This window comes from Ambystoma mexicanum, chromosome 7p, assembly GCF_040938575.1.
Source record: "Ambystoma mexicanum isolate Mex_15411 chromosome 7p, UKY_AmexF1_1, whole genome shotgun sequence".
NCBI lineage: Eukaryota > Metazoa > Chordata > Amphibia > Caudata > Ambystomatidae > Ambystoma > Ambystoma mexicanum.
Window position 1 is genome coordinate 320,578,120 of NC_090939.1, and position 22,837 is coordinate 320,600,956.

A 22,837-nucleotide genomic window follows, 5' to 3' on the forward strand; every position below is an offset into this window, starting at 1 on the left:
AGTACGAATGAAACTCTCCATACAATACAATTCTCAAACACTGTTGTAGTCGGAATGGCCTGCAATGACAAATCAAAATCCCCATAAGAAATGACTCCTGGCCACCTCCATGCGTTGTTATTCGGGTAATGCAAACAACCATGCAACATAATCTATATTTGTTCATTGAATATACTTCAAACTAAGACTGAAGTAGGAATTACCATGCAAAGCAGGGGCACATCTGCTAGTATTATATATCTTAATAATTTGGTCATTCACTTTAATTGCAAATATTAGCTTATTTAATAATTTTGCGGCCGAGAGATTCACAGAGTTGTGACAGATCTCATTTTAAATCCACTTTTCAGGCAATGGTATTAAAGTGACTTTTATTCTGATGCAATTTTAAGTTTTTTTAGTTACATCAAAAAAAGTGCTTCTAACTGCCCCGAAAATGTTGGCAACTTGAAACTTGGAGAGCTATTGGCTTGTTAAAGTAGAATAGTTAAATAAGGTATCAGATATTACATTTTATATTATGTGTAAAGGGCCAAAAACCATAGCACGCCAGTGTTATAGCGTGTCGAAATAAAAATAACCTCTACTGATCTGTCATGAGGAGGGAAATATTAATATCTGTATATCATGGCATTTATTGGTAGATTACAAAATGTTGCCATGTAGGGAGTTTTTTGGTAAAAAGCTAACCACTAAAAAATAATGTGTAAATGACAAAGAGGTGTTCCTCTCCACTTCACTTCAATCGCAGAACTCCCCTAGCCTATCCGCAGGGAGGGGTGGGCTCTTGGGATGAAGAATAGAGAATGATCCTCCAATGAGAAAGTTGGCACCAATAAACTGGCACCTTCTAATTGTAATAATTGGAGGTGTGGCTTAGACATTTTAAAAAGGACTTGCTCTATGGAGAAAGGGTGATGAGGACAGCAGAACTTGGCCATCAGTGGAGCTACCTAAAAAACCCATCAGAAGACTGGAGCTAGAATCTTCCAGGGACACTTGCCTAATATCACCTGGTGGAGAAAACTGAGGGAAGGGGGCTCAACTAAACCTTGTCAGGACGGCTGCCTAAAAATTATCTGAAAGAAAGCTGACTGGAGATTTAACCTTGCCTGGGATGACCGCCAGTGGAGAAGCCTAAAGCTGAGGGGAGCTAAAAAGAGAGAAGCCGGTGCCTACTTTTGACCAAAGCATAAGGACCAGATCCCAGAGGGTCCTGTAACCTGGCTCTTTCCTGTGCACCAAACCCAGCAGAGAAATCCCATGTAAGTAACAAGCCCAAAACAAAATTAAGTCTGAGAGTGGGTGTAATCTGCTTGCCTTAATATTCTTCCATTAATAGTGTGTGGAGGCCAAATTGTATAGACCCTTAGCATATTTGACTCTATATTAATTTATTTAACTCCCAAATAGATTGACGCAAGGGCAGGGGGCTTTAAAGAGTTTGAAACTTCCACCCTTTCTCCTAGTGGGAATACTGTTATAGTCACATAGTAATTGGGGTGTCCTGGCCACAAAAACAAAATTTGTAATAGTCACCTTTCCCAAATCTTGCCTTTAAAACAAAAAGGTCCTCGTCTCTAAAGAGAAATTCCCAACCAATACCCCTTGCCTAAACTTGCTTTTAAAAGGTGCTTTACCACAAAACACTCTGAGCTGTCACCACTCCTTAAACGTTGTATTCAAACAAAGGTGTGCCCTTGGCCCCAAATGAAATTCCTAAACCGTCCCCACTGCCTAGACCTGGCCTTTAAACAGAAGAGTACTATTTGCCACATGCATTTTTACAAAATGTGTTTTCAAAACTGCAAGCATTTTGCAAGTGTGCAGAGAAACCCCATGTGTCAAACATTGTACATGTAATGTATGACTTGTTTTTAAAAAATCAAAAAAGGGCTTTGTTGTTCAATTTTATCAAGCACTATTTACCTGTTTAATGTTGAAGTTCTGTTTGGTGCCACAGAGAAGGTGGCTGTGTATCCAGTCGAGAAAATTACTAATTTAACATATACTTTAAATAAATAAATTCTGTCTATACCCCTGCCTGGTTCTTGGCTCATATTTGGCACAGGGGGAATGATACCACTCGGGAATGATTTCCAGCCAGGAACTGGAATCGCTCTTTTTTCAAACTAGATTTAAACATTATTCAACTGTCTCCTCCACAATTAAGTGCTAAGGACGTCATAAGAAGTCATTGTAGGCTCTGCCCACTCCCGCAGTTTAATATAACCCACCCTGTCCTCCACCCCTGCCGTTTTTAAATCGGTAGTCACCCCACCCCCAATATATTACCCAGAATGCCTCTATTATCGCCAATAAAATGCATGAAAGTGAAATTGAAGTCCTTTTTAAAGAATTCCTCATGCACTTTCTTTTTGCATGATCCTTTTTAACCTGCAGTAAAGCTGGCACGTTTTCTGTTTATTATTCATGAATTATTTACTCTGCAAAGCACTGCGTGGATGTCTAGGTGTGTCTTTCGTTTTAATCGGGAGATGGGAGTTCCATGGTGGCCCCTTAATCCATCTGTGCTTATTACTTTGTGTAAAGAAAGCAGCATCAATATATGTATGTTGCTGATATTAATATCCATGAAATGTCACTGTTGGAAGAATATAGCCCCCAGGAAGATTGAAGTGTAAGCTGTCTGGCTTAATGTTCAGGCACAGGAGAGACCCATTCCTTTCCCCCGTCTTGATATCCACATTGTGAAACTGCAAGGCTGTTGTATAATACATAACTGAATAGGATGCATCTCCGAAAGAAGGTCAGACAGTGGGACCTTTCACCAGTTTTGGATAATTGCATTTCTTTACGTGGCATTGAAAACCAAGCATTTTCTTTGCAGGGTCTCATGGTACAGGTAATTGAGTCGGTAGCCGCAGACATGTATTTGGATGTGTTACACAGGTTTTTAGAAGCTTTCTAAAGAAGTTTGATTCATTGAAATGAATTACGTGGAGCTCATTGGTTGCATGTCTTTATAACAACACATTTTATGTAGAATGCACTTATACCGAACATTTTACAACGATAAACATGTTTTTATTTGGGGTGGCTGTCCCCCGCCAATCCCTCATTTTCCCACCCCTAAAAACTCACCCCAGCCGTTTCCTCACAAGATTGAACTCTTTACCCCACCCCCAGATACCTTTTCGTAATGTTTTGTTGGAAAAGTTTCGGTATATGTGCATGTCTCTGTAAAATGTTAGTTATAAAGACTGTATTCCGAGCTTATTCTGAACATCTTCAATGTGCAGATCAGATCTCCTACGTGCAGAAGATAAAACGAGCAGGCACAAACCTTGCAAAGTACATACTATCTAATATGTTATTAAATGATAGCCATTCCATGTACATAGTCATGTAAAAGCAAAGTAAAATATTATTTAACATGTTGGCATGTTCATATCCGTACCAAATTAAATTCTTTAGGAAGAGGCGAGTCATATCCACAGCAAGGGCATGCCAGGCTGAGATACCAAAAGCTTGTGGTGCTTTGCTTCAATCTTTTTTTATTCAAGGCGAATGGCAGGTGCCAGTATCCAGAGTGCATTTCCTCTACTGGCTGTAAGTGATGGCTAAGAAAGCAAGATTCTTTGGTCCAGGCAGTTTGTAAGCTTTGCAAAAAATGGAGCTCCACTCCAGTGTCCTTGTAATCTCAGGTTTGTTGGCTATGGCTCAGCCAAAGGACGTGTGTGGTCTGTCAATTGAATGTAAATCCAGCCGATGGCTACATTTTGGTCTGTCTCCATTTTGGCCAGCAAATGGGCAGGCAGTTCGATCTACACTGCTGCAATAGTGTCGGAGCCTGGAAGAGAACGGCCAAAATAAACAATGCTGTGCTAGGGGCATGTTCTTGAGATGAGTCAAAGTTGATGGTATTCAGTTATCCTGGATCATCTCTGCTTTGACACTCCACTCACCGCAGCCCTGTCCTCTGAGAACAAGTGCACATGATTTCTTCACTGGCCAAAACTTCATTGTTCAAGAATGTTCTTACTTGAACAGTAAAGTTGGTCACAAGAAAAAGTGTTAAAAACCACCCACAGAAGGCAGATGGGGGAAAAAAACATCAAAATTAAGTAAGGGTTAGAGGCGCAAAGGGTAAAACAGGAGGGGGATCATGATGGAATTAACTCCTCCCCTGAGATGGAATTGACTCTTCCCCATTAAAAGAAAGACAATGAAAAAATGGAGGGAAGTACCAAAGTGGAGTGGTGGGTGGAGGGCTTGTGAAGGAGGATAGTTAAATGGAAGGGAAAGAAGTAGAACAAGGGGGGAAGAAATTCAGACAGTGAAATGGGCTCAATAGGTGTGGGGGAAAGGGGTTGTGGAAATGGTTAACCACAATTTGGTAGTGAACGCTGGCAATGGCAAGGTGCCTTTTCAGGACCAACACATTGGCAGGTTCAGAGAGCAAGGGTCGGGGGGAGGGTGTATTCCTAATTACTTGGATACATCCTTTAACACAGGGTTGACCTGTAAAAAGATGCGGTGGAATCTAACCATACAACCAGAGTGTGAACCGGTTCCGCAGAAATATGGAAGGAAGATGAAACCCTCTGTAAACCTAATTGGGAAGAGTAGTGGCCCAGAGAGCTGGAGCCCAAATCTAAAAGGCTCTTCTGTTCTCGTCCCACAATACTTTTGGACATAAAGGAGTATAACCTTAGCTTGCATCATTCTCCAGCTACATGTTGGCCATCAAAGGATTGCGTGACTAATGATATGCTCTTGTGGACCAAATTGAAAGATCTTCGGAGCCTCCATATTCTTGATCCTTTACAGCCTGAGCATAGCATACCAGGATAGAACTCGCTGCCAAGATGTTATAATGGAATTAACTGTGCTTCCGGTGAGGAAACATGTCTTCTTCACGATGTTCAATTGATGGGAACATTAACTAGCCACGGATTTGACCAGTTGACCTAGGTAACACACAGCCTAAAAGTATTGACTTTAAGAGCAGATGAGGGCTGGCCCAATCGAATCGGGCCATGCAAGAGATTTTGGGCACCCTGATAGCAGTCGCCTTTGCTTTCAAAAGTACAATTGTGCACGGTTTAATGTTGCAGTGACTGCAACTAAAAGGAGAACTAGTATGAACATTAAGGTCAAAGGTTCTGTTCTGCTGCATTCTGCTCAAACCTAGAAACCAAGCATTGCAAATCAAAGTAGTGATTCCTGTAGCTCTCCAGTTATTGGGAATTTTAAATCTATTCACTCTTTGCATCCCAAAAAAAAGTCCAACCCTATATCTGATCTTTTTACTAACTACCACAGGAATCTGTTTAAAGATGTTTGCCCTACCTCCCCACGTGGTAATTGCAATGCTATCCTGGATCTCTCAATCTGTTCCTCTTGTAACCCACCTTCTTCCCATTGTCTTGGTCTTCACCTCCAAGTGCTCCCTACCTTTCAACCATGCCACAACTTCCACAATCCGTGTACTTGCGCCTCTTCCTCCCTCTCATTCAAAACCTGAGCTTTCGCTTTTCCAATCTCTGCCCGTGTGCCCCTCAGGGGCTGAAGGCGTACACGGAAACCACCTCAAAAGACTGAAGCTATAGAGTGAGGCCAGGTGTCGCCCAGACTAGAATGTAACTTTGTGTTGATGGCCAGCATTCTGTGTCCTTTCTCTGTGCTACTGTTCGGTATTATGGCTTTGTCTCTCTTACGGCTAGTCCAAATTCTTCATCTCCCTTTTGAAACTCCATAAAGAGCTAACAACTGCAAGTAAAATGGAGGAAGATTAAACAAAATAAACATGATTATTTGCACATATTAAGAGTATTATTTTCTGTGCGGAGGGATAGAAATAAAAACCTATAATTATCTAACTGTTCTGTACGTCGCAATCTCTGCAGCATGAGTAGTGTAGTGTGTTTATTGGGAAAAAAGTATGAGTGTTGTATTAGGTTTGCCAAGAAGAATGATCACGTGGAAAATCACCCCTGTCCGATTTAGGTAATTGCGCGATCCTGTGAGCAGAATCCCTGCAGCCTTGTTTTTTGCCCTGTGACATCAATTTTGTTAGAGGTATAATTAGACAGGTTTTACTATTCCGATTAGTAATTGCATGAGACTCAGTCTACCTCGATTGTTGCTTGCTGAATGCTTACTGCGCTCTACCATGTTTTTGCATAATCTCACACGCAATGTAATTGAGAGTTCTCAGTGTTGGAGAATGTTGAGATGAATTAGCGCACACTGACCTGGTGTTTCTCTGCTGGTAATCAATGTCTGTTTTTTCATGTGTTCCAGGGGGACGGCGATAGCTGGCATTGTGTTTGGAATCGTGTTCATCATGGGAGTGATTGCAGGACTCGCAATCTGCATTTGCATGTGCATGAAAAACCCGCGTGGCACCAGAGTGGGGGTCATCCGAACAACGCACATAAATGCCATTAGTGGGTACCCTGGTGAGGAAAATAAGCATCTACCATGCTCGGAGGATCATAGCATGTCTTTGAAAATCCATAATATACGTATTGCAGTGAAAGTATGAAACTGCATGTTGCCAGAGTTTCTCAATAAAATGCATCAAGTTGAAGTATTCTGTTACTAGTTTAGTCTTGCATTCCTTTCTTGTTTACAATTTGGAATGATTGGTAGACGTTCACCAGTATTCAATTGCAAGCAGATTAATTTTAAGATTGTAAGAATGAATGTTTGTCATTCATATAGCGCCAACCTAGAAAGTAAGCATTGGAGCACTTTGAGTAGTAGGGATGCATAGAAGATAAGGAGGAATGTGAGTTAGGGAAGCAAGTGTCCTAGGTGTACTATCCGAATTCCTTGGTTTGGTATTCCGTGAAGAGTAAGGTCAGCAGCTCTTTCCTGAAGTGCAGGCATATGGGAGCCAGCCTGGCGTTTGTTCCAGAGTTTGGCAGTGTAGCAGGAAAAAGCTTGCTTTCTAGTCTTCTTGCACTTCTTGGATTCCAGTTTGGGTATTTCTTGGCTCTTTGTAGTTTTGGTATCCTGAGATAGTGAGGTAAGATGAAGTGGCCTTGCAAATTCTTAAAAATCCCACTCGACCTGCTGGGTGAGTTCCTTAGATGACATACTCTGCCTAAGAAAAAATGCACTTGCTCCATGGTGACGGCTGACTAAATATTTTCCATCAGTGCTTTCTATGAAGTGGTGCATGTCACCATAAGCGCACTTAATTTTTGATGCTATTATCTCATCCAAAGGCCAGCCATGCACAGTGAAATTTGTATTTGCTGTTTACTGCAAACAATGCTCGGTTGCAGTAAATCACGAGTAAAGGTTTCAAACATCCTCTTACTCACTAGCAAGGTAGTTTTGTACTCGCCCTTCATGATCTCCTCACCAATATGAGCGGGTAGTAGATTTTGCGCTTTGTACGTTTTGCAGGCCATCTTGAAGGAGATGTAGGCTTGGAGCGGCAAACGGTGAAATTCTTTGGGTGCTGTGGTCAAAAGTGTTCAGTTCTGTGATGGGGGGTGGTACGCTGGACAGCTTTCAGCAGGGCCATGTTTTTGGCCGAAAGACCTGCAAGTGGGATGCTACCACCATCCAGGTGGGAGAGCCCCAGGGCTTAGACGACAATTCTAAATTAGAGTGGGGTGAATGAATGAAGGGCTTTATTCTGCAGAGGAAAGAACTGGTACAACAATGTCTGTCTTTTCTATCTGTTTATAGGAAGTGGTCATTCATGAAGGACTTTGTGCTGGGTTTTAGTTGAAGGATGCATCTATAGATTTGCATCTTTATTAGTCATTTCTGGACATGGGTACATTTGCTAGTGCCTGCAAGAAGGCCAAACTCAGTTTTCCTTGGGTTTGATTTTCAGGCAAGCCCTGGTCATCCAGGCTAGGAAGAGGGGGGACTGATGGTGTTTGGGGGAATTGAGATGACCCCCTATTATCAGTCAGGTAAAGCTGTGTATCAGAAGAATAGTATTGGATTCTGGTGGCCACGTCACCAAGGAGTGCCCCAAGTGACTCATGTAGAGGCTAAAGATCACTGACGATCGTATGAATCCTTGTGGCACTTGATGGTAATCTCAATGTTGTTGGATATGCTGGTTTCCAAATAGATGAGATGGTTTTTATTAATGGTGTATGACTCAAACCAGCAAACGTAGACCTTGATTTCCTTTAGAGTGGAAAAGGTGCTGAGCAGTGGTGTGTAGTCACCCGTGACACATGGATCAGAGAGATCCAACAAGGAGTGTTGCTGTGGTCTGCCTGGAATTAGAAAAAACAGACTGCTAATCTGGAAGTGCATTGGGTTGAATTATCGTTTTATTTAGAATCGGGGTGGCTTCCTTCCTGATGGTTCCAATGAAGGGTAGAGAGGCAGTAGTTTTCTGGGTCATTATAGTTTATTGCATGTCTTTAGCAAGTGTACGATGTGGCCAGTTTTCAGCGCCTCAGGTAAGATCACCTGAGTGAGTTTGATATTGATAATGTTGCAGATCCTACGATCTTCAAAATTGAGGCTTGAACAAGGTAGTCTTCATTGGAGATGGCCTTGATGACTGAGGGGATGTTTGTGAGTTCTTCCAGTGTTATGGACCTGAATTCTAGCAGTTTTCATGCATGGCAGAGTAGACAGTAGTCCATTGGATGGCAAATTAACTTGTTGTTATTGTCTGTCAAGAACTAGTTGATGGAATTTAATTTGTGTACTGCCAGGTGATGGTACCGATGCAGTGTTGGACAGCCTTAAGCAGACTCCTCGTCTTAGAAGCTTCTATTTGTGCTGTAGAGTTACGTTCTTTGGTTGTTGTATGGAGCATCCTGTGGACTTAGCTAAGGGTTTACAGGGTTGAGACCTCTTCCTGTCAATTGGGTTTTCTCTATCTTTTCTTTCAGTCAGATGACTTGTTTCATGACCATTATTTTTTGAACACCTGGGGTCAGATGACTTGTATTTTAGTTTTCAGTGCGTGGGTTGTTTTGATTGATGAATGATCCTTGAGGGTACATATACATGTTGTCCTGTGAATGACTTTGAGACCTCCTTCGGACTTCTTTATGTGATTAATGTGCTGGATGCTGTTGCTGGGGGGGCCAAAGGACATCAACTATGTGGAGGGAGGGGGTGTTTGTTATGAAGGGTGAATCCAGGTTCTGTGGTGATGAGATCGTCCTTAGCATGGAGTTCTGCAGAATGTGTCAATTAGGATGAGCCTTCATGAGTGTTTGGGTGCTGGAGCTGTGAGTGTGATTTTTGAGGACTTGTGCATTGGAGATGGTGTGTGTGTATTAACGTGCGATGTACATGCATGTCTGGGGCAAGGAAAGCAGGGTGTTTTGCTTTTACCAGGCCCTAGCACTGTTAAACAGTACCCCACTTTGTCTTATCCTACCCTTAATTTAAGACTCCTGGTGAAAAGAACCTTTGGGGAGTGACCTAATATTGTGATGAAATATGAACTGCATGGTTAGTTATTCCAGCAGAGCCAAGATTTGGCTGGACAGTGATTATCCCCACAACAGGAAGGGGTTGGAGACTCATGTTAGAGCAACATTGGTGGAGTCTGCTAGTGTGGGGTCCTGGAAGAGGCCTAGTGAGTTGAAGGAAATCGCTTCTTGCAGCCAGAGTGTCTACTTACTTCAGAGCTATTGTGAGTGTGATGTTTGTGGGAGCCAGTGGTTGGGGGCAGGCGGAGTTGGAGGGGGCGAGAAGCCACAAGGAAGTATGACATCAGCAGCAAGGGCAACAATAGAGCCTAGTGCTGGATTACGTGAAGTGGTCTTGTGATCACATTGGAGTCTAGATGTAGTTAGACAGAGATTACCTATTGTAAGGGTGCAGAAGTAAGGCTCGGACACAAAGCATGGTGTTGGTTATAAACTTGTATTAACCAGTAAAAGGGTTGGCAAAATAACCTGCCTCTGTCAAGCCGACGTCACCGGATGTTATAAGTAGGACACACGACGCCCGTAGCCTCAGTTCCATTTTGTTCTGCGAACGTGTTCACTTCGGAGATCTCGGCGCGCCTCGGTTCTTCTGAGTTACTGTTCTTTTGGTTCTTCGAACCTGTTTGTTTGTGAAGATTTCATGATGTCTTCGTCTTCTTCCACCCCGCGGCCGGGTTTTAAGAAGTGTCGGGTCTGCGGGTCCAAGATGTCGTTGACACTCGCACGACGCCTGCCTCTGGTGCCTCGGTGAGGACCACGACACGGATGATTGTGTAGACTGCCAGTCGATTACATCGAAGGCCTTGCGGGAGCATAAGAAGAAGCTTTCTGTTGGTAAGGTGACCAAGCCTCGTAAACTGAGGTACTCTGGGATTTCGACTGACGATTCGAGGGGCGACTCTCTGCATTGTCGTCGTCGGTCCATCAGGTCTCGGTCCCAGAGTAGGTCGCGCCATTCCTCTGCCTCTTCAAGGCACTCGCAGAAGCGCAGTCATCGGTCGCCTCCCCGGTCCTCGTCTGAGGACGCCGCCCGTCGGCGGGTTGCTTGTCCCACCAAGCATTCGACCCCTGAGGACTGGGCTTCCTTACGTAAGATGTTTATTTTTGAATTGCAGGGCTCCGGTCGTCCATGCCTCCGAGGGGAGCCAGCCGTGACCGTGCTAGAAACGCCACTCGGACGCCTTCGGGCTGGGGTGATCGGCACGATTTGCGGGAGAGGTCCCGCTCGGACAAGGGGAATCGTTCTAGTCATGCCCGCTCCAGGTCCCGGTCCTCGACGCCCTCGAGACCGTCGGAGCCTGTGAAGTCTTCGAAGTAGAAGACATCGACGCCTTTGGCGCCGAGGTCGTCGAGGGACTCTCCCGAGGCTCTGCCTCCGAGGAAGTCGTCAGCGCCCAGGCTGATGAAGGACATGCTTGGGGCTCCGGCCATGAGGACTGTGTCGAAGCTGTCGGCACCACACTCGACGCGATTCTATCGATGCCCTCGACACCTTTCGAGGCTGTTTTGTCGGAGGTACCCCATAGCACGGTGGAACCCCGTAGAAAGGCTCTGGCCAAGGCTAAGAATGTCTTTATCCCTTATTCTCTGCCCACATGCCAGCCTCTGGATTATATTTCTGAGGTGGATGAGGATTCTGAGGAAGGGTTGGTTCCTGATACAGTACCAAACAAGCTTTTCTCTGGTCATAGCCAGATGGAAGAACTCAGTCAGTCGTTGCACGACGCCAGTGGTCTGCACACCTCTCCGGAGGTGAAGTTCTGTAGGCCTGAGCCTGGCACCCATGCCGAGTCCTCATATCGGCGCCTTATGTCGAGGGTCACGGAATACTTGGGGTGGTCTGCGCCACTAGTGGATTTTCTGCAGGATGACCTGACGGATATCCTCGACCAAGGTCCACCAACTGACCCGGTACTGCCATTCCATATGGCCTTGCACAGAAGGGTGGCAGCGGCTTGGACTGCCCATTAGAGTCTCCCGGCAGTGAGCAAGTCTTTGCGCTGAAAATACTGTCCAGCCAGTAGCGACTCCTGCTACTTGACCACGCACCCCACTCCGGAGAGTTTGGTGGTGCAGGCAGCTACGGCCCCAGCGAAGCAGGCGGCGTATCCTACCGTCCCTCCTGATAGGGACGACAAGCGTTTTGATGGCTGGGAGAAGAAACTCCATGTGTGCCTTGTCGCGTTTCACGCACATTCTGTGGAACTGTATTTCGTTAGCGGCTGATCATATTCCCGAAGGGGAGGAACGGGATGGTTTTTTTGCCATGGTGCAGGATGGCAAGGATGCCAAGTGTGAGTCTGTTCAGTCGGGTCTGGACATGGCGGATTGTGTCAGCCGGTCCATGGCGGCGAGCACCGTAATACGCAGGTTTGTGTGGTTGCGGAAGTCGGGGTTTGCTCCTGATGTGCAAGCCCGGCTCCTCAACATGCCCTTTGATGGTGAACATCTTTTTGGCAGCAAGGTTGACGAGAGCCTTGAGAGTTTGCAGACCTCAAAAGCTGCAGCGAAGTCGTTGAGCGCTGCAGTTCGCCAACCTCCGCCTTTTCGTGTATATCGAGAGGAGCTGCAAGTCAAAGGGGCCACCGTAGGAGTGCCAGAGGTGGAAAACAAGGTACTCGAGGTGCCAAGGCCGATCGGGCAGTTGCCTCTTTACCCTCAGGCAATGCCGCAGCCGCTTCAGCTCAGTCATGAGGCCATGTCCCATGGTTCGCCTGTTGGGGGAAGGCTGGCACAGCATCTTGTAAAATGGCATGCAATTACTTCAGATGTGTGGGTCCTGGAGATCATAGCCTATGGCTACTGTCTTCCTTTCTGGCAGAGGCCTCCCGACAATCCACCAGGGAATCTCTTTGAAGAGTCCGGATCCGCTCCTTGTACAGGAACTTCAATCCTTGCTGGAGAAAGGCGCCATAGAACTGGTACCTGTAGCGGAGAGGAACAAGGGATGGTGTTCCCCTTATTTTTTGATTTCGAAGAAAGAATGGGGATTGAGACCCATCATGGACTTGCGCGGTTTGAACAAACTCCTCAGCAACTTCAGGACTGGTTGGTGTCTCTTGACCTCAAGGACCCTTATTTTCAAGTGCCAATCCATCCAAAGCACAAGAAATTCCTGAGGTTTGCGGTTGGCAACTTGCACTTTCAGTTTTGGGTCCTGCCGTTCGGATTGACCTCTGCCCCGAGGGTCTTTACCAAGCTCATGGTGGTGGTGGCAGCGTATCTCAGGAAAGGGGGGATTCACGTCTACCCCTACTTGGACGATTGGTTGATCAGGGCGCGGTCACCCGAGCAGGTCCTGGATCATCTGTCCTTCACCTGCCACTCCCTTCACAAGCTGGGCTTCTCCTCAACTAGTCCCACTTGACGCCAACACAGCGGCTCCAGTACATCGGAGCAGTGCTCGACACATCCCTGGGGCAGTGTTTCCCTCCCCAGGTGAGGGCTCTTCACATTCAGCAGATGGTGCACAGGTTTCAACTTGTCCAGACGCTCCCGGCATTCGAGTTCTTGAGGTTGCTCGGCCTCATGGCTTCCTGCATTCTTCTGGTGCCAGAGGCTCGACTGCGGAGGAGATCTTTGCAGTGGGCTTTCAAGATGCAATGGTCACAGTCCTCCGGCAGGATGTCGGACCCTGTTCAGGTGCTGCCCTCGGTCGCCCAGGATCTTCTGTGGTGGGCCGTGGAAGGCAATCTGATGAAAGGGGCTCCATTTTGGCTTCCCTGGACGGTGGTGACTATCGTGACGGACGCATCCCTCACGGGATGGGGAGCTCATGCCAACGAGCGGACAGTCAGTGGTTGGTCTCTGTCGGAGTCCAGACTCCATATCAATTTGTTGGAGCTGAGGGCCGTCAGGCTAGCCCTGAAGGCTTTTCTGCCGATTGTGCGAGGAAAGAATGTCCTGATTCTGACGGACAACACAGTGGCCATGCACTACCTCAACAAAAAGGGGGTGGGGGCAGGGTTACTTCCTCTGTGCAGAGAGGCGATGCAGCTCTGGTTCTGGGCCATCCAGCAGGAAATTTCGATCTCGGCAGTTCATCTGGCTGGAGATCAAAACAAGATGGCGGACGCTCTGAGCAGGCAGAGCACGATCTCTCACAAGTGGGAGCTGGCTGAGGAGATTCTCCTGGAGATCTTCGACCTTTGGGGGACCCCACAAGTGGATCTCTTCGCCACCAGTGTCAACCGGAAGTGCGAAAGGTTCTGCTCGCGGGAATTTCCTCCAAGAGGAGCCTTAGGGGACGCGTTCAAAGTGGAGTGGTCCTTCCCACTGCTGTGTGCGTTTCCTCCAGTCCCCGTCATTACGCAAGTGTTGCGGAGGCTACGGAGATTTGTTTCCCGGATGATCCTCATTGCTCCAGCTTGGTCCCGGAGGACGTGGTACCCGGACCTTCTCGACTTGTCCATCTGCCCTCCATGCCGTCTTCCCTACCGAGACGATCTGCCCCCACGGGACGGGGTCAGGTTCTCCATCCAGAGGTCAAATCCCTCACCCTTCATGCTTGGCTTCTGAACGGTTGAGGTATAAGGATGGGACCTTCCTGAAGACGTGATGGAGGTGTTGCTTTCAGCCAGGCGGCCTGCAACAACGTCCCTTTACCGCTGGAGAAAGTTCTGGGACTGGTGCAGGGTAAAGAATGTTGTTCCTTTTTCATGTGACATTCCTGTGGTTCTGTCTTTTTTGCTTTCCTTGGCCCACAAGGGCCTGCAAGTGGGTACCATTAAAAGTTACCTGGCGGCGCTGTCTATCTTTAAGTGCTCGTCTGAAGAGTGTTCTTACTTTCAAATTCCTTTAATTTCTCAGTTTCTGAAAGGGCTCACTAATGTGTTCCCTCTGTCACCTGTCACCTTTCCAGGTGCCCGGTTGTTCTCAAATTTCTAATGGGTGCTCCATTTCAGCCTTTACATTCTTGTCGTTTGAGACTGTTAACCCTTAAAACTGTATTTTTAGTTGCGGTCACTTCCGCTCGCAGAGTGTGTGAGTTACAGGTACTTTCAGTTAAGCCACCCTTCACTGTGTTTCATAAGGACAGAGTTGTCCTTAGAGTTCGTCCTTCCTTTCTTCCGAAGGTCATGTTGGAATTTCATTTAAGCCAGAAGGTTATTCTTCCAGCATTTTATTCTCCTCCACATCCTGGTAACGAAGAGGAGAGGCTCCATTGGCGGGATCCTAGGAGAGCTTTAAGTTTCTACATTTCACGCATGTCCCGGGTCAGAGTGGACGATCAGCTCTTTATTGGTTACGGCTTTTGGGACAAGCTGTTACTAAGCAGACTTTGCCTAGATGGATTATCTTGGCAATTTCTGAATGTTACCGCCTGGCGGGTAAGGATCCTCCAGTAGGTTTACGGGCCAATTCTACTAGGGGTATGGCTGCCACTACTGCCCTGCAGAGGGGTGTTCCTATTCATAACATCTGTGAAGCAGCCACTGGATTCTATCCATGGGCAGGATCTGGCCTTTGGCAAGGCGGTCCTTTACTCTGCAATTTGATTGGGCATTCTAAATTTCTATATTCTAAATTCTTTTTCCCTCCTCCTTACGTTGGTACTGCTTTGGGAGTCTGTCATAGATATGGAATACGTCGGAGGACCCAATCCCCTCGAAAAACAAGTTACTCTCTTACCTGGTAACGTTCTTTCGATGGGATGGTCCTACTACGTATTCCATATCGCTCCCTCCCTGCCTGCCCCGCTACAGAATTTCTTATGCTATTGCAGCTTACGTTTCCGCAAGGCTTTCTGTGGTCATACTGGCAGAAGATTAGTGCCACACGTTCTGGGAAAAAATTACAACTGAGGCTACGGATGCAGACGCCGAAAATTTTCCGAAGCAGCACAGATGTGGTGATTACCTGTCATAGATATGGAATACGTCGTCGGACCATCCCATCGAAAGAACGTTACCAGGTAAGAGAGTAACTTGTTCTTCTCTCCTAATGTATTATTCCAGTGATTTATGGATTAGCTCATTTAACTTGGTTTCTTTCTGGTTCTACTTGAAACAAATCCCTGAACGCCCCTTCTCTGCTCAGAGGTTATGTCTGGCTCACTCCCCTGCCAAACACACCCCAGGAAGTTATAACGGATAGTCACTGTTCACGACCTGCTTTTATCTCGTTCGGTCTCTGACCCCATACTCTCTTGCATGTGTGTCACCATATTCTTAGACCTTCATATGGGTGAGTCCTGGACTTGCAATCCTGTATCACAATAGCGTGGTTTACTCTCCTGAGCATATATTTCCTTCTGGACTGCCTCTTTCTCACAGGATCCCAGACCCTCCGATTCTCTGGCTCTCATATGGGTGCAGGTCCCAGACTCGCAGTGCTGTTGGAAGACACACAAATATGTCATCCACAGCTACTGCCCCTCCCCCGGCCCAATACAACACAGGTGAGAAACATTACTCACTTAGGCAACCGTATCTCACACATCCCAGGCAGGTTGAGCAAGATATGGACAATCGAAGCTAAAAATGGCAAGAGTAATAAAACTAACGCTGCAACAATGCATGTGCATGCATTAAACACAAAGCAAATGTGCACTTAATATGATGAGCACACACGCTAGCTAAAAAATGCACTTATATATGAAGAATACTAACATAGCAACCACAAGACATGAAGAATACCAACATATGCGTGTCTTTCAGTTTATACAATGCTAAAATAGCTCACTAACGTAGAAAGGCAAGAGGAATGAGCAGCTATCTTTTCCAAAATGGAAACTGCATCACGCTTTCAGATAGACAAAAGCCTCAAGGCTTCAAGAGAACACAAAATGCTGAAACTACAGAAATACAGATCCGTGAAGAGCTCATACAGTAGCTAGCAACCCAAGCCAAGGTTACCATGAATAAGGGAGGACAGGAACGGCCAAGAGAAAACACGAGATAACGATTCCCAAGATGCAAGCCATTTATTCTCAGATTATTTAAGAATACAACAAGTCTTTGTTTGCCAGTTGCAGGACAACTATAAGCCAAAAGACTCCATGAAGAATAACTCAATGGTGTCCCCAGTGGTAAAGGAAACCATAACTCTGCATTAATATTAGTTAAAATCCTAATAAATGCAGGGTCAAATAATTCCAAACACAGTCCCATCACACGTGACCTATAATTGAAGAAAACTGTCTATTCATAAGCAACAAACACAGATGGGACACCTGCCTTACTCTCTACACATACCCCCAGACAACAGCCGCCACACAAGGTCAGATGCAAAGAGATCACTCTGGCTTAGAAATGAGGGATGGTATCTTCTTTAATTGAAAGGAAAGCAGCCGTGGACCTCTTCCCCTATCTCTGTCTGGCTTGTGTCTTGACGACCTGTCAATTGCCCGAGGTTGGTCAGCAGAAAGCCAGACAATCGAAACCCCTGATGTTAGGCCGCCCATTACATATTATGCCAACCAATAGCTCATAGAGATTGTCTTTTTACCTTCATCGATTTTAGAGGTTGTCTCGGGTGGGGCCATCAGACAAGTTTTACCCAATTAGAAATGTAACCCCTATAGAATGTATATGTAGTCAATCCCCTTAACCAATCCCCAGCCCCCATAGGTTTTGGTAACCAAGATTAGGGTATGACGTTATATATAAACCATTGTTGTTTAATGTAACCATTGAGAGCGCCAAGAATCCTATGCTTGTATTCTGTCTCTGCTTTATTTTAATGGTCATATATATTTCCGTTATTGCATCGTGTTGAAACTGACTCCAGCACCTCTAATTCGGGATTTCAGGAATAAGATCAGTTTGGCATCTGGTATGATAGCAGTGCTCACTTCAGAATTCCAGTACTGGTAAGGATGCCTTGAGACAGTCTTCTGTTTATCAAAAGAGTAGATCCTTTGCCATGCCAATGTGCTGGTCTCCACAAAATTGGGAAGCTGCAAATGTGTTCACAAAAAGAAAGAGCATGTTAGTGGCTCCTCAGTACTCGAATAGCTCTCATTTTAGCATAAATGTTGAGATTATACCATCTCTTAATCTGACCTTTACTCTTGTCAATCAGCCCCATGCGATTTGGCATCCAAAATACTCTGCAAAAATACTAGGATTCTTATTTCTAACTTGTGGCAAAACCATCAAACTCTGTGAATTGTAGCTTTCTAAAGTGTCTCCCCCCCTCCTACATTTAAAGAAAAGAAAGAAATGAGTGAAATAATACTGCAGATTTCCCATGCTCAATACCAAGTTGCCTAGTTGCCTTTGGGCTTTGAGCGCTTTATAAATGCATAAATAAACAAACAAGACAATCTATATCTTGTATGCACTTCTATGGCTACTGGCAGAGCCACGTAAAAAAGCGGTTAACCCAGCCAGCATTGGCTGAAGGAAACTTTGCTGGTACCCATTTAAGGCTTCATGAACCCCAGCATTACCCTCAGAATTTCACTGCAGCACCATTTCTCAAGATGAAGCCTACTAAGTGAGCTTGCAAGAGTTAGAATGAATTCTTTAATTTCTTGGATTTTAGAATCTCATTCTTCACTGCTGAGTTTGATGCAGACAGCAGAATAGTGCTGGAGTTGGCAGAAGCTATTTCCAAACTTATGCCCACCTCAGCTATGAAGGATTGCACTATTTTGTAGCTTCTTTCCCTTGGACCCATTCTGTCCGTACCCTCCCGCTGACTGAAGATCTGTTGCGTGAAGTGATGTACTGAATTGAAAGTGGGTGCCTGTTATAGACATCAGTCAGTATGCCCAACACTGGAAAGCTATGTAGATGTGCACCTGGAGTATGGCAGTAGTGTGAGAGCAATATTCTGCAGCTGGGAGGTGATTGCACTGGAATAGTCTTTTTCTCCAGACGTTACTTGGAGGGACCTGAGTGAGTGGTGGGGCTTGCTGTAGCTGGATTCGCACTGGTGGAGTTGAACATGGATTAGACTCTCTGTACGCCTGGGGGACGTGTTGGTGGATGCCCCAAGAATTCTGCTGCCAAACAGCCTTGTGAACTGTTGACCACCCTCCCCGCAGCCTACTGCCCCCCCCCCTCCCAAAGCCCCCTGCTGTTTATGTATGGTACAAGCATCACCTTTCGCCTGTACCAAGATTTTCTCCACTCATGGATACAGTAGATCTACCAAGGGTAACGGGCTGAAAATCTGACTCCCCTGCTGGGGTCATTCCAGCAACCGGTCTTCTGAAGCCTGAGCATGCATCCCTAGTACCAGACTGACATCTTTGTGTGGGCATTGACTGAGACCTCCACAAATCCTTTTGACCTCCACGCAGTTTTGGTTTGTAATACCTAGAGTCCCCACCGTGACAAATGGGGGGAGAAACCGAGGATTTCTGAATGACTTTGCCAAGAACATGCCTAAATGGAAGCGTGGTGGGCACGGAGGAAGCAAGATCTGCAATCTCTACAGCGGTGACTTGTAACATAAACAGCCAAGATGCAGATCTTCAACCAATCAACCAGGATGAAGGAGGGTTTTGCTTCACCGGATTACCGTACAGCCAGTGTGAGTTTACTGAAGACCACGTTGGACACAATAACCAAGGTTGAGACAAGAGTGCAGTGGAATATGAGGTCTCAACATTAATGGGCAGAGTGACCAACATGGCTAAGGAACAGAAATGGGAAGATCTTGAGTCGCTCTCCAGACAAAATATTTGCATTGGGGGTGTTTCGGAGGATGCCTCAGAGCAATATTGCCTACTCTGTTAGAGGCCTCTTGAAAGATTTATTGGACTACTCCACGTTTTCTCCAAGAGCTTATGGATTACTGGGTCAATGCCAGCAATTCAGCAAATACCCAAGACTGATTGAACCCGAGTTGGGAACAGAATATGGCACGCAGGCAGGCCCGTGACAAAAGTGAACAAGACTGGGATGAGACTGTACTTTTATGCGTAGGGCATGTAGCCCAAGATGTCAAAATTCAATCTGTGAAAAGGTGGTAGCATTCAGGTTGTGCCAAGCCCTGGGCTACTGGATGGCACTCTGGTTGTGTTGCCAAAGTGTTTGAGTTGGGAATTTTCATTGGATTTAAAGAGTTCCTGCAGTGGAACTTTGGGTACCATGGTGAAGGGGGGTCGTAACATATGATAATAAAGTTCTAAATGGTTTACAATTAATTGTGAAAAGTTATATCTGCAGCTCATTTGTACTTCTTAAGAAATTTTAGGTTGCAGCCAAAGGGTGGTGGTAAATTGTGGGTTGGACTTACCCATGTCTGTGGGAATGTGAAGGGTATAAATGTTTCAAAGCTAGAAAGCTGTACAAAACTAAATTGACATGGTACAACAAATATTATGCCTGAATTGGTTCATGTTTTATCGAATGTACACAGAAATATTGTTAACTGTGGGAAATATAGATATTTGACAAACTTCTCAGTTGAAAACGGATGTTAAAATGATCCACCAATAACTTAAATTCCATCATGACTGGTCATTAGCTGACGCATTGGGTTGATATGTCATTGTTGCAGATATGCTTTTGTAGCAGAAGGTAGTTCTGATTAATTCTTGTGAACCCAACATTGATAAACCTGACCTTCTATGCAGGCTTACATAAATACTTTGACGGCAATAGCCCTCTGGTTATCCCAATGCCAGGAGGCTTTAATTAGATGTGTAATCATGGTCTTGACAGTTCAAAAACAAACTGCACAAATGATGATCCAAATTCCAAAAGGTCTGCTTGATAAGTGGAGGCAAACTGATCTGATAGTGAGTTTACCTATTGCTCATCGTTTCATATGGCTATCGCCCCCACTGTGGGGGAGGGGGGCAGACATGGCCAGTTCCTGCCGCCAGCCTGAACCTGGGTAGGGCTGGGGGCCGATAGCAGTCATGTCCGCCCCCCACAACAGGGTGAAAGCCATTCACACCTGTTAGGGAGAATTTGCATTCTATGGCTAATTTCCCTTACCTAGTGAGTCCCTCAGCAGCTTTGCTGGATTTCTGGAGTTTATTTTTTCCACTTGGTAAGAGTGTGAGCTTTTCCCCCGCTCTTACCTGTGTTTTGCCTTGTGTATTTCATCTGTTTTTGCGATTGTGGACTCTGGAGTACACCACTTCAGTAGCCCCACACTTGGTGTGTTACACAGCACCTTCAGTGCAGTGACACAGGGTTGTCGTCTCGACTTCCCACCGAATCCATTTCTGGGGCTGACTACTGTCCCCCAGAAAAGGGTAAAGTTGCCATTAACTTTACATAGTCATTTAACAACAGATCCAGTACACCCCATCTTATATGGAGTATTGGAAAGGGTTAATTCTTAGCCCTTTTTATCTGTACATCTTGGAACATTGTTTCACTCCCTTAACATTAAGACTTGGCTGGTGGTAGTGGTATCTAGCTTATTTTCCTACCGTCCTTCTATTACATATCGTGGTATTTTCTTAGGCTATTTTAGTAGCCTAGAACTTTAAACCCGCTAGCCCAAATACTTTTTATTTCGGCTCCGGTTGGGTTTAATCGCCATTTCTTTTTTTTAACATCCTTCTTGGGTCTTTCTTTGCGCGGCAAACAAGGTTTGCCTCCTTTGTTCACCGACCTTCGGCAGGCTTCTGACCAGAAGCCCTCCTTTGGCGTCTGGATGGTGGGCTGAATGTGAGGGAGGGGGTGTAGTCACCCCCTGCACAGGGTCTCCTTGGAGACCCAAGTCGCACTTTGTATTTATTGGCTGAGGTGGTTGTCTGGGCTGTACAACACCCCTGCAGAGTGATTGACAGCCAGGCTGTGTGAATGGGGGATTTTGGCATAAAAGGCAGGACTCTTGAGCTAGAAGGCAGTCGCCTCTGGAACTACAAGGAACCAAAGAGAAACGGAGAAGACGGCTGCTGCAACCCCGAGTCCCGGTGAAGCCCTGCTGCAGTCCTGAGCTATCTACCCCTTCAACGACTAAGAGAAGATCCAGTCAGGAGTCTTCTTCCCTTGAGCCTGGGGGGGCGAAATCAACCAGCCCGTCTTTTCTTCAGTCAGAGAATCCTCTCCTGGGTCGAAATCACTGCTGTGCTGTAGTGGTCAGGATAGCCATCAGAAGAGCCCTCTCCTGATTTAAAGGAGCGCACCTTTTATTCATAGTCTTTTTTGCTGCTGCTGGCTTCATGCCTGGGTAGTGCAGATCGCTGATGACATCCTCCATAAAACAATATGGGGAAACCAGGGCAAGGGCCTCAGGTGGCCGGAAACAGCGGGCGGAAAATGTATATTCTCGCCTGCTGTTCTAGCCACCTGATTGGCTGAGTGCCCTTCCCCGGGTCTGAATGATACTTCACCACCTCCCTCTCCCACCCACAGGATTGACCTTGGAGAAATTGTGGGCTATTTTTATACTCCGTTGCACCCTGCCTGACCATGTCACTGGAGGTTTGGGAATTCATTTGAGGGATGCAGACATTAAGCTACAGTTGTGCAGGAGCTGCTGCAGTTTCAACCACACTTCATGTCACTTCCTTTTATTTCAATTAATTGTGGAATTTGTTCCATTAAATATTGTGGGGGGTTTATGTCTAACTCCATATCTATGGGTTACAGGTGTCCTTAAAACATTGCAATTTGACTTTACGAAGTCGGAGCATTAGATCAAGGCACCAGAGACAAATTATGATGCTTCACCAAATGGGAAGAATGGGAAGATGCTGTATGGCATTCAGACTAAGGTTTGCACATTTTGACAGGCTGTTGATGGGGGTATTTATATGGTCACACAAGTGATGCATGAATGGTTAGAGAGATTTTGGGCCAAGAAAGCATATGCTGTGTGGTTGAACAAGGGTGTGTGGAAACAGAGAAATTGATATGAGGCCGGGAAGCCCAAAAGGAAACACACCAACACTGGTTACAAAGGACATACAAAGCGCTTTATTTCAAAGTTACAAAGTTACCAAAGTCAATTGACATGCGAATAGCTATTCGGCCCTCTGACTAACATGCGAACCTTCAACGTTAGGTTCGCACTGAAAGTGGGAGAGACCGATCATCGGGATGCTTGGGTTTTTATACATTTAGTACTGCATTGGCCAGCCCTCTTACAAGTTAACCATTTCTGGAACCATGGCTAGGGTTCGTAGCCAGGTCGAACATGCAATCTCCATATATTCGGTTCCGCTGATACAGTTACATATTTACACCTAGGTTAAACAGAGGACAGGGTCTTAGTTCATGACCCTAACAGGTAGCCTGCGGACATATTATTCATTCACGTGTGCGGAGGTCACCATAGCCGAAGTCTTACTCGAAATGTCATTCGGCCTCCATTTTGTGATTCAGGGTGACTTCCACACTGCAAGAATACCTAAAATGGCGGCTAGATCCAAGATGGCGGCTTACACAATACATTAAGGTCAAGACCTTGCCGCGGAACCTATGTTCATAATATTCTTTAGACAGCTTGGCGTAGGCCAACATACATTTAAACAATGCGATTGGGGTCACAATATTATATCAATTTCCACA

At 45.7% G+C, this 22,837-nt stretch overlaps 1 protein-coding gene across 2 annotated transcripts in view; it reads left to right on the forward strand.

The window, feature by feature from the left end:
* CYYR1 (cysteine and tyrosine rich 1) overlaps positions 1-22,837 on the forward strand; it is a 364,092-nt gene that overhangs the window by 314,617 nt on the left and 26,638 nt on the right. For both annotated transcript variants that reach the window (XM_069636375.1, XM_069636376.1), the window contains exon 3: positions 6,271-6,428. In XM_069636375.1, the coding sequence (XP_069492476.1) occupies positions 6,271-6,428 (158 nt within the window). The remainder of the gene's footprint in view (positions 1-6,270; positions 6,429-22,837) is intronic.